This window comes from Atta colombica, unplaced genomic scaffold (genome assembly GCF_001594045.1).
Source record: "Atta colombica isolate Treedump-2 unplaced genomic scaffold, Acol1.0 scaffold56, whole genome shotgun sequence".
Classification (NCBI taxonomy): domain Eukaryota; kingdom Metazoa; phylum Arthropoda; class Insecta; order Hymenoptera; family Formicidae; genus Atta; species Atta colombica.
Genome location: NW_017259546.1, coordinates 36,323 through 49,005, shown reverse-complemented (window position 1 = coordinate 49,005; position 12,683 = coordinate 36,323). Strand labels below are relative to the sequence as shown.

The 12,683-nt window shown below is 32.2% G+C and overlaps 1 protein-coding gene across 6 annotated transcripts in view; it reads left to right on the top strand.

The window, feature by feature from the left end:
- Positions 1-8,019, top strand: part of LOC108692026 (phospholipid-transporting ATPase ID) — a 55,095-nt gene extending 47,076 nt beyond the window's left edge. For 2 of the 6 annotated variants that reach the window (XM_018200120.1, XM_018200115.1), the window contains 13 exons: positions 58-116; positions 255-467; positions 676-881; positions 961-1,116; positions 1,310-1,952; positions 2,545-2,724; positions 3,303-4,044; positions 4,145-4,337; positions 5,368-5,519; positions 5,591-5,943; positions 6,179-6,404; positions 6,498-6,733; positions 7,418-8,019. In XM_018200120.1, coding sequence (XP_018055609.1) covers positions 58-116; positions 255-467; positions 676-881; positions 961-1,116; positions 1,310-1,952; positions 2,545-2,724; positions 3,303-4,044; positions 4,145-4,337; positions 5,368-5,519; positions 5,591-5,943; positions 6,179-6,404; positions 6,498-6,733; positions 7,418-7,837 — 3,779 coding nt within the window. In that variant the 3' untranslated portion in view covers positions 7,838-8,019. The remainder of the gene's footprint in view (positions 1-57; positions 117-254; positions 468-675; positions 882-960; positions 1,117-1,309; positions 1,953-2,544; positions 2,725-3,302; positions 4,045-4,144; positions 4,338-5,367; positions 5,520-5,590; positions 5,944-6,178; positions 6,405-6,497; positions 6,734-7,417) is intronic. The other 4 variants (XM_018200114.1, XM_018200118.1, XM_018200117.1 and 1 more) reach the window with 4 other exon arrangements.
- The last annotated feature ends 4,664 nt before the right edge of the window (positions 8,020-12,683 follow it).

The window sequence follows — 12,683 nt, the reverse complement described above, 5'->3', positions numbered from 1 at the left end:
TATCAATACACACATACACAATAAATGTTTCACACATTTATTGTATTATTTTTACAGAAACAGAGAGGCGAATTCGCGCCAATAATCGCGAGTACAACTCACAGTTTAATTATGCGGTAAGACAACACCCATCTTCTTGCTTTAAGTGTCATTAAATTTAAAATTTAAATTTAAAAAGTGTGTGTTAAGGAATAATATATTGTTAGAAATTTAATATATAACGGATATATGAACGTATTTCTGTTGATTTGCAGAATAATTACATCAAGACGTCCAAGTATTCGGTTCTGACGTTCCTACCATTGAATTTGTTCGAGCAATTTCAGCGGCTCGCTAACTTTTACTTCCTATGCCTGTTGGTGCTCCAGATGATCCCCGCCATATCTTCTTTAACCCCTATCACTACAGCCATACCGCTTATAGGGGTACTTACGCTCACTGCCGTCAAAGATGCCTATGACGACTTTGTAAGTATCCTATGATCAATGATTTTATTATTTTTTTCTACATTTTAATAAAAAATATATACTATATTAAATATATAAAATTAAATATCTTTTACAAAGATATTTAAATAAGATAGACTTTATATATTGTATACATATACAAAATAGATTTTATACAGAAAGCAGAATGTCATCCGCGAAAAAATTAATAATACAATGTAACTTTCAGCAACGGCACAGCAATGACTCTCAAGTAAATAATAGAAAATCCCGAACATTGCGGGGTACTAATCTTCGTGAAGAAAAATGGTCGCAGGTTCAAGTGGGCGACGTAATCAGAATGGAGAACGATCAGTTTGTCGCAGCGGATGTTCTACTGCTAACGACGAGCGAGCCGAATGGCCTTTGTTATATCGAAACAGCAGAATTGGATGGGTATCTTTTTATATTATAAAAATTATTCAATTACACGCTTTAACCGAGTCTGTGAATGTAATCTATAAAATTTGTGTAGGGAGACGAATTTAAAGTGTCGTCAATGCCTGCCTGAAACTGCTGAGATGATGGATAATCACGAATTAATCGGCCAGTTCGATGGAGAGATCGTTTGCGAAACCCCCAATAATTTATTAAATAAATTCGATGGAATACTAACATGGAGAGGAAAAAAGTAAGATTAATAATTATAAATAATAATTTATAAATAAAGCAGAGCGAGAGCCAGGTAAAACAAAATATTTTAATGCTACAGCTTCTTAGAGAAGCTAAAAATATGTGGTTCTTGTTTTGCTATGTTAATTTATTTAATCACTAATTAGTAGCGATATCGATGTCACATCATAATATTTCGCAACTAATTGTAGGTACGCATTGGATAACGACAAGATTATTTTACGGGGCTGCGTACTTAGGAATACGCAGTGGTGCTATGGCATGGTGATCTTTGCGGGCAAGGATACCAAACTGATGCAAAACTCAGGGAAGACCAAATTTAAGAGAACTTCTATAGATAGATTGCTGAATCTTCTTATCATCGGGATAGTGTTTTTTTTACTTTCCTTATGTCTGTTTTGTATGGTCGGCTGTGGTATTTGGGAAAGTCTTGTAGGTCGTTATTTCCAGGCGTACCTACCATGGGACTCGTTAGTGCCGAGCGAGCCCATTACTGGTGCCACAGTGATTGCCCTACTCGTATTCTTTTCGTACTCTATTGTATTGAACACAGTGGTACCAATAAGTTTATATGTGAGTGTCGAAGTTATTCGATTTGTTCAGTCATTTTTAATAAATTGGGACGAAGAAATGTACTACGCGCCCACAAAAACACACGCTAAAGCAAGGACTACTACTTTAAATGAGGAGCTAGGCCAAATAGAATACATATTCTCCGATAAAACCGGGACGTTGACGCAGAATATAATGACTTTCAACAAGTGTTCTATTGCGGGCAAGTGTTACGGCGACGTCATTGATGAAGTTACCGGCGAAGTCATCGATTTGAGCGAGGTGAGTCGTTCTTTCATTGATGCGAAGATTTCTGACTCGATGCTGGTCACAGGGTATGTTCTACAACATAAATTTTCACGTTATTACAAAGTTGTACATATATGTATATTTAAGATAAGATAAACGTTATCCGTATTATAGCTGTGCTTTTAATGCTGCGTGAAAAAAATATAATATTCTTATGCTTCCGCTGAAAATTCTTTGTTATTGTATGGTGGGGTTATGTATTGCATTTTTACATTTTATATGTTATTTTTTTTATTATAATCTGTATTACATTTTATTATGAATTAAAGCTGATAAACGATGTTCATGTAAAAAGCTATAGAAGCGTTTGTTTTTTTCCTTCTTGCAATCGTTTAGCAAAACATGTTAAAAACCTGTTTATGTTAAAATGCAATTAGCATTAAAAATATCCTTATATCCATGCGTGATTTGTTGAATATTCCTGAATGTTTATAATAACATGATTCCCTTTTTAATCATACATGATAATTCTCTTCAGTTACATATAAATATGATTTCGATTTGTGGTCGTATCTTTGCAAGAAACTTCATACACATCACTTTAGCATGTGTGTGCTGCATGTAGACGGACAGAGCTGTTCCAACGGCGACGATGCAGTGGAAGAGCGGGCAGGAATTCGTACGTCCAGTTTACACACCATTAAGTGGTCCGAATGTAAGGCTTCTGGAACAAGCAGATAGGGTGTCTAGTACAACACCAGAACCTGGCATCAACGGCAGTCCAAAGATTCCACACAAATCTTCAGTACGCATGCTGATAATTAGCACCTTTTATCACCAATTTGTACACGCTATTGCTTTTATTTGTATATCCTATTATTCGAATCATATATATCATATTCATTATTATCTGTTTTTGTAACTTATCACTCGTAACTTATCACATATAATATCATAAGTAATAAAAGCATTTCTGTTATCTTTATTACACTCAATAACTGTATTCGTAATGTTTGTGCTTGTTAGAATTTTATACTATGCTATAAACTATAGATGAATAAGCTATATTTCTTATATCACACAAATGCACTCTTAAGCCTAATTTCTTTCATAACTATTTTCTTATAATGTATATACTTTGACAAAGTTACAACTACTAGTATATATAATCCAGTTCTTCCAACAAATCTATTTTTATGGAAACAAGGTATATTACTCAGATAATCTAGCTTTCCATTTAGCTTTCTTACCTTTCTTTTTTAATAACAGTGAATTTCTCGATCTCTGCAAATTAATAAGATTAATAAAATTAATTTTCTTTCACATTAACGTGATACGCCAACAAAGTGCAAAGTTTCTGAAAAATTATCGTACATTTTACAGACAATGCCACCTTTGGATTTCTCGTTTAACAAGGATTACGAACCAGATTTCAAATTCTACGATCCCGCGCTGCTCGAAGCCGTGAGACGGGAAAATCAAGACGTCCATAGTTTTTTCAGACTGCTAGCACTTTGCCATACTGTTATGCCGGAAGAAAAACATGGCAAGATTGAATACCAAGCACAATCGCCTGATGAGGCTGCCTTAGTATCTGCAGCTAGAAACTTTGGTTTTGTTTTCAAAGAGAGATCGCCCAACAGTATAACGATTGAAGTAATGGGAAAGAAAGAGATATATGAACTTCTCTGTATTCTGGATTTTAATAATGTGCGAAAGAGGATGTCCGTAATTTTAAGAAAAGATGGACAGCTCCGATTGTATTGCAAAGGAGCAGATAACGTTATTTATGAGCGATTGAAAAAGGATAGTGAAGAGATAATGGCAAAAACATTGGATCATCTAAATAAATTCGCAAGTGAAGGCTTAAGAACACTGTGCCTTTCTGTAAGGGATTTGGACGAAAGTTTTTTCAATAATTGGAAGCAACGACATCAGGAAGCGGCGTTAAGTCAAGAGAATAGAGACGATAAACTGGATGCAATTTACGAAGAAATAGAGAAAGATATGTCGTTATTGGGTGCTACTGCCATCGAAGATAAATTACAAGACGGTGTACCTCAAACCATCGCCAATTTGAGCCTCGCTGGTATCAAACTTTGGGTGTTAACTGGTGACAAACAAGGCAAGTTTAAAAATATAATATATATAAATATAATAAGGATGAAAAAACTTGTTCGTATTTGTAGAATAACATTTTCACGTCAAATTTTTTACTCGTACAGAAACAGCTATCAACATTGGATACTCATGCCAATTATTGACGGATGATCTCACGGATGTCTTTGTGGTAGACGGCACAACTTACGATAGCGTGGAGTCACAATTAATGCGATATTTGGATACCATTAAAATGGCCTCGACCCAACAGAAACGGCCAACTCTCTCCATTGTCACATTCAGGTGGGACAAGGAAAGGTCAGGCACATGAAAGAGACGGAGTACAACCTATCAATTTCTTCTATTGCTGATTCTAATTAACGCATTCTTATTAAGAAAGGAAAGGAAAACTATTTCTCACACTGAATGTGGCACTATGTTTCATGTAATGCTTTCTATGTCTATACATAGTCTTGCCTAAGAACGTATCATATTTAATTAGAGAGAACTCGTACGCTTTATATTCAAACTAGCGAATCTCGCAGTTCAAATTAAAATTATTTCATAAGAATGAAAAAAAACGTTTTTACATAGAGTATAGAAATATATTTCGGATGATACAAGAACGATTGTATTTTGCTAGTAGTTTAATTCTTCGTACGTGCATTGATTTATACATATCCCATTTTTTTCTATCCCTCGTGATATCCTTGGAATAATGATCTGCATGCACATGATAGTATTTTATACCTTATGTATTTAAAAAGCATTACAAAAAATTATTTTCCACTTTTTCCAATTATCTTCTTCTCAAAAATATCAATACCAGTTCTACTTTTTTTTATAAACAACATGAATGGTACAACAATTAGAATGGTAGATCTGCCTTTTTAAATCACTTCAGATATTTTTCAGATATTTGCATATGTTATATCTGAAATATCTTACGATTTAGTAATATTATAGTTATAGATAACTGAGATTTACTATGATGCTTGATACTCACTCCTTCTCTTTCTGTATGCTTAATAATTAATCTTAGTGATAATATTAACATAACTGGTATGTCTGTGTCACGTTCTTGTATACAGTTATTAATACAATGCATTGTGTATTGTTTAGGATTAACGTGTATCATTTCTTAATGGCGAGAGAAGATAATTTCAAAATTTCCTGTTTCGTTAATAATCACGATCTATTATCTTCGGTTTAATTTTTGCTATAATTGTGTTTGTTATAATTGTGGACTAAATCAATTTTAGATTTGAATTTATTGCATAAATATCGGGCGATCATCTTTTATATAGAAAATGATTCTTTTGCTTGAAAACATATTTTCTCTGCACAGCAGTGATACTGAATACAATCCTAGTAGGGACGAACAGGATGAACACGAGATGGAGCAATCAACGGGATTTGCAGTAGTTATAAACGGACATTCTCTGGTTCATGCGTTGCATCCACAGCTGGAACAGCTTTTTCTAGAAGTGTCCAGTCAATGTAAGTCAAAATTGATCACATCATGTAAAAACATTTAAAAACAATTATTTAACAGCTCGAATTTCTTGCAGGTAAAGCTGTAATATGTTGTCGGGTGACGCCATTGCAAAAGGCGATGGTCGTTGAATTAATTAAAAAAAATAAATTTGCGGTGACACTCGCAATTGGCGATGGCGCCAACGACGTTTCGATGATAAAGACGGCTCATATTGGTGTTGGTATCAGCGGGCAAGAAGGATTGCAGGCGGTATTAGCCTCTGACTATTCGATAGGACAATTTAGATTTTTAGAGAGGCTACTCCTGGTTCATGGTAGATGGTCGTACTACAGAATGAGTAAATTCCTTAGGTATTTTTTTTACAAGAACTTCGCGTTCACTCTTTGCCATATCTGGTTTGCTTTCTTCTGCGGATTCAGCGCACAGGTAAATTCTTCAAAAACTTCACGTTGCCGTATTATATTAATATGATGAAAATAACAAAAATATGATGTTTCGAAGGCGAATATTATTCATAATTTTCCTTTGTAAGAGCTTGCTCCAAAGTTGAAATTTTGAATGTGTATTTAATTATTTTTCTGATATATTATAAAAAATAGCATGTAAATTGCACTGCACAATTAAAGTTGCATAATTATGTTCCATATTTGTTTTCTTACAGACTGTATTTGATCCCATGTATATTTCCGTCTACAATTTATTTTATACCTCCTTACCAGTCTTGGCGGTTGGTATTTTCGATCAGGATGTTAACGATAAGAATAGTTTAATGTATCCGAAACTATACGCACCAGGATTACAAAATTTGCTCTTCAACAAAAAGGAGTTTTGTTGGAGCGCTTTACATGGATTTTATGCTAGTTGTGTATTATTTTTAGTACCTTACGGTAAATATTTTATATCTATACTTATTAAAAGAATGTCTATTCTTAAATTACAGCAGATTTATATCAAACACATATTTTACATATTTTCAACAGGAACATACAAAGATGGGGTATCACCCAAGGGTTATGTACTTTCTGATCACATGCTGCTGGGCAGTGTAGTAGCCACTATATTAGTTATAGTCGTGACTGTTCAAATAGCTCTCGACACATCATATTGGACAGTTTTCAATCACATTATGGTGTGGGGCTCGCTCATCTGGTATTTTATTTTAGATTACTTTTACAACTTCGTCATAGGCGGTAGTTATGTCGGCAGTCTCACGATGGTATGTATTATGATAAATTCTTATTCATATTCTTCGTCACAAGTATATGCAACACTTGTAATCATGATGATAGGGATAACATGGTATGCTCAGTTTGCAAGCATCTCTCTCTCTCTCTCTCTCTCTCTCTCTCTCTCTCTCTCTCTCTCTTTAAATCTCCGTCGCTTCTGTCTATGAATATCGCGTAAGGAGAAAAGGCCAACTGTGAAACGCTAAACATGGAGCGATATTCATAATCCATTTTTATTTTAAAACTGTCTTAAGATGCTAATACAGTCCTTGGATTGACTTATGACATCTTAAGATTGTATTTAAGACAATCCTAATTGTAAGAATCGACTATGAATTCCGGCCTATTTCGCGTCGTAAAATTGGTACTGAATCTTCCCTTATTTAATAAACTTGTATGTTTCTCTTTCTATAGAATAATTCTTACATTTAAGACTGTCTTAAATACAATCTTAAGATATCAATCCTGTTGCCTGAGGACTGCATTATTTAAGATAGTTTAAAAGACATTATTTAGATAGTTTTAAAATAAAAATGGACTATGAATATCGCTCCATGTTTAGCGTTTCACAGTTGGCAGACTTTTCCCCTCACGCGACATTCTTAAAGAGAAACGCTTGCAAACTGAGCGTACCATGTTATCCCTTCCACTATGCTTGTAATTTATGTTTGCAGGCCATGTCAGAAGCGACCTTTTGGTTCACTACAGTGATATCCTGTATAATTCTGGTGATACCAGTACTATCATGGCGATTCTTCTTCATGGACGTTAGACCGACACTGTCCGACAGAGTCAGACTAAAGCAGAGACTGGCACAATTGCGTTCTCGTCAAAGTCAGGACATATTACGTACACCATCTACGAGACGTACACGGCGATCTTTACGCTCGGGCTATGCCTTCGCTCACCAAGAGGGTTTTGGCAGACTTATCACGTCTGGAAAAATTATGCGCAAATTGCCAAATGGTGCTGATTTTAAGTTTTCTATGCCGTTTACGAACAATGTTACGAAGCAGGTTAATGTTGCTACAACATCACCAAAGGACAACAGCGCATCTAGAAATTCACATACGTTGGACACGATTAATTTATAATATCTCGAATGTTTTAGTCAACTCAACGGACACTAAAGTGTAGATAATTAGTGAGGTTCTCTTAATTTACTTAGCTATGAACATTAAGCCAAAATAAATTCGTCGAATTTATTGATTCTGGTGTATCCCATTGAAATCATGTTTCCAATTATTTCTTCTTTTTTGTGTTGATTAGATTTGAAGAGGTGCAAGTGTATTATATATTAGTATTTGAGAAGATCTCGTGAAGCATTGATGTCTGTGATTATGTTATATTTAATTTAAACATTTATTTATTTAAGAAAAATGTTAATCAATTAGAAACTATTACGATTTATAACACATATAAACAACGATAATAATATTAAAACACAAATGTATGTATGTAATTTTGTTAATACACCTAACGCAATGAATTCCAGTGGGATACATTGAGTTATACTATAATAGAAGTAGCATATGCTATTTACATCTATACATCACTGTTAAGCATTTATAGATTTATTATGACTTAAATGTATTTACGTGTTCAATATTTTTTAAATCATATTTTTGCACTTTTGTCAAGTAAGTGCACGAAATATACATACTTGATTTAACATTTTGTTGACACAATGGTTATGTACGTAAATTATGTTTTATGATAATTATATACTTGTATAGAAAAATAGCTTATGCTACAATATAGACTACGATATGTTTTATGGAATTTCGTATTAATATTTTAAATTATGTGAAAATAATCTTTTATCATATTGTGAATAATTTTTTATATTCGATAAAAGTTGAAACATGATAATTACACATCTTGATTCTATATATTAATATAAAACAATGTTAAAAGCAAGTATTAATAGAAAATACAGAGAGGGCTAAACGTTTTTTATTTCATATAAAATTATAATATTAATTTTCAATCAGTTTGAGCACATAATATGATTTATTATGGTTTATTTATGGGGTACTAAGATATAAAATATTAATTTATAATTTATTACAGAAAGTTGAGATGATTATTTTGTATAATGTACATATTTTAAAAATAATTTTTATTGTAAATTAAGAACTCTAAACTAATTGGTAAAATATGTTCTCAGCATTTAATACTATTTGTAATCCTGTGGATATAAAATCTCAGTCCATTTTATTAAAAATCATAACACGAAAATCAATGCAATAACGATGGAAGAAATAATTTGCATTGTCAATAGCACTTGTACATATAATAGAAACATTGCATAGAGGTATCAAAATCTTGTAATGTCCTATCTTGTATTATATATTATCCCAATATGAACATGATTATTGTAAAAACAAAATGCGTTTACACGATATATTAAGAATTATAGTTACATTGATAATTGCCTTTATAAAATATGAATATAACAAACGATTTAAAATATTGTATTATAACATTTTCTGTAAATATTTTAAAGAGATATATATTATATTAAATGTTAAGTATACACATTTTTTAAAAGAAAGTAATATATATAGATAGATCGATTTAAAATATGAAAATAGTAGCTATATTGTATTACACTATCGCAGATGAAGTTTGCCTTGGACTGACTATTGAATACATATATATTAAAGCGACAAAAAAAACAGTAGTAAAACAATAGAGAGAATATGTATTTCTACTTTTAATATTACAATGAAATTTAGAGAGAAATAGTTTGTACAGAAAAGATATGTTCCACAATCAAATTATGATTTGAACGGAAAATATTAGAATTTTGTTTGCTTTCAAACATTGTGCCTAATCGTCAAACTACACAGTTTCTCGAGCTCCCGTGATATTTCGTTAGTTTAGATTTATATGATGTACACTTCGTTTTCTATGTTAATAACAAAGAATTATAAAAAATTAGTGTATTAATTTAACTTGCTAGTTCCAGGCGCAAGCATTCAGTAGTTTATACTGTCTCTTTTTTGTATCACATAATATGCTCATCCAAAGTTTACAATACAAAAGTTGATTTTTTCAAACCAGTTTCTGAAGTCTTTCTTTTGCTTATCATAAAATGTCGATTTTTTTTGCAAATGTTACATTATTCAAGAAAGTAAATTACTATTAATATATGAAATATTAACATAATTACGCATTTTTAATTTGAATGCTAATTGATGAGTTTTATATAACATCGATATATCCCGTAGTTTGTTACAAAACAAATTTTCATTCTAAAGAAATGTTATTTTTAAAATAAAAAAGTCAAATTATTTACAATTAATAAGATATTACTGAATAACTCTTGCATACATGATAAAAATAAAATATTAATAATAATATAAAAATGAACTCTAAGCAAATATATAATTTGGAAGATATATTTACATAAATAAAAAAAGAATTGTATATTATATATACAATATATTATATAATGTGGAATTGTTATTTCAATTGAAACTATATTATTATTATCCTTTTTTATGTATGAATTTCTTTATATATGGAAAATATGTAAATTTATATAATCGCATAAATGTGCAGATGTAAAAATTATTTTTTTTTTTGTTAAAAAAAAGCTAGTTTATATACGCAAGCATATTTCGCATTATACCGTATTTTTCAGACCACCCATACACTTCATTTAAAAACGAAGAAAATAGTTATTTTGAAAAATAACTATTTCAGACAAAAGTTGTTGGAGATTAAATAATGTTTTACATGAGTGTATGCGACTTTGCGTGGCATCGTGAAAGAATTTTTTAAAATGGGAACCATATTTTTTATTACATATTCTTGTAGCTATCGTCAAGAAGTTTTTGATGTTTATAAATCCTGTTTATAAATCCTTTTTAATTGAGATCTTCCTGAGTTATGAGAAAATCAAAATTTCAGTAGCGCTAGCATTAGCATTACCCAAGATGTATTGCGTGGAGGTCGCACGATCAGAGACTTTAATCAAGCATCCCGAAGAGGTGAAAATCCGACCATGCGATTTCCACGCATATCTTGGTATCATCATATAATGCTAATGCCGGCGATATTGAAATTTCGAAGTCTATATAAATAATTCAGGAAGATCTCAATTAAAAAGAGTTTATAACTATAGTATTTCGAAAACGCCTTGAAATGAACTACAAGAATATGTAATAAAAGATGGATTATTTTTTAAAAAATTCAAATCGATCTTGACATGACGTTCGTGATGCTACCCAAGCTCAATCACCCATGTAATACATTGATTCCCAACAACTTTCATCTGAAACATTTTTCAAAATAGTCACTTTCCTCATTTTTAAATTGGGTATATGGACAATTTGAAACATCTAGTATGTACAGGGTGTCTCTTAAGATGGGTTGGGGGCGGAGAATGGATCAAAGGGAATAAAAAATTTTTATACTATTTTGAGATACTGTAGTTTTCGAATTAGAAAAGGAAACGTCTAAGCCAATATGCGGTTAAACTGCGCGCGAATTCGTAGAACGGCCTACACTCAAGCGGCGGTAGCGGTGCAGGAAGGGGAAAAAAGGAGTGCTTCGTCGCCTGGCATAGCATAGCATGGCGGTCCTATGTGTTTCGCCGTATTGCGCCTACACTATCCAACAATGTTATTTTAGCTGAAGTTTTCCTTACACACTTCTTATCATTATAAATCACGTTATTTAGCACATTAAATACATTTTAACACAATTATAAGTATGTTAAGCGATGTAATTAATTAGAGCACTACGCAAAGCGTATGCTGATCGTCGCAATATACCTTTCCGCTTGTTTTATTATACGATGTTTCTATTTAATTATTCTTCGAAACATAATTCGTCGGAGTTATCGCGTTATCGTTTTATTTTGCCGGAGTTTTATTTTTTGATATATTAATGCAAACTTAAACATTTCATTAACGTGTACATAAATAATCTTTTTAGTTACAGAAAATTTAAATTTTATTCAGTAAACATTAAAGATTAATAAAATAATATTTAGAAGAAAAGAACGTTTTTAACGGTGTATAAATTTGTATAACGGTGTATTAATGATGTATTAAACTTGTTAAATTTATTATTAACTTGTTGTAACGACAAGAAATATGTGAAAAAGACTCTCAGTCAAATGCGTCATTATACATGGAAAAATAAGGGACTCCGCACAATAAAAGGAACAAGAAACAAAAAACAGAGAATAAGACTTTCAACCTATCAGAAACTGTATTCCACAATACAATGATTTTTGAGGTTGAAATTCTTACTCTTTATTCTCTGTTCCCTGTTCTTTTTATTGTACGGAGCCCCTAATATGGATTTCCAATATAGCGGCTATCTATGCGAGCTTAAACTATAATTTCAAGTGTACACGCATTAACACATCAAAAAATAAAATTCCGGCAAAATATAAACAACGCGATAGTTCTGACGAAGTGTGTCTCGAAGCGTAATTAAATAGAAACATCGTATAATAAAACAAGCGGAAAGGTATCGCGACGATCAGCATATGCTTTGCGTAGTGCTCTAATTAATTACATCGCTTAACATATTTATAATTATGTTAAAATATATTTAACGTGCTAAATAACGTAATTTATAATGATAAGAAATGTGTAAGGAAAACTTCAGCGAAAATAAGATTTTTGGATAATGTAGGCGCCATGCGGCGAAACACATAGGACCGTCATGCTGTGCCAGGCGATGAAGCACTCCTTTCCCCTCCCTGCACCGCTACCGCCGCTCGAGTGTAGGCCGTTCTACGAATTCGCGCGCAGTTTAACCGCATATTGGCTTAGCTGTTTCCTTTTCTAATTCGAAAACTACAGCGAATATCTCAAAATAGTATAAGAATTTTTTGTTCCCTTTGATCCATTCTCTACCTCCAATGTGATCCTTCTTAAGAGACACCCTGTATAATTTATAAAGATATATATA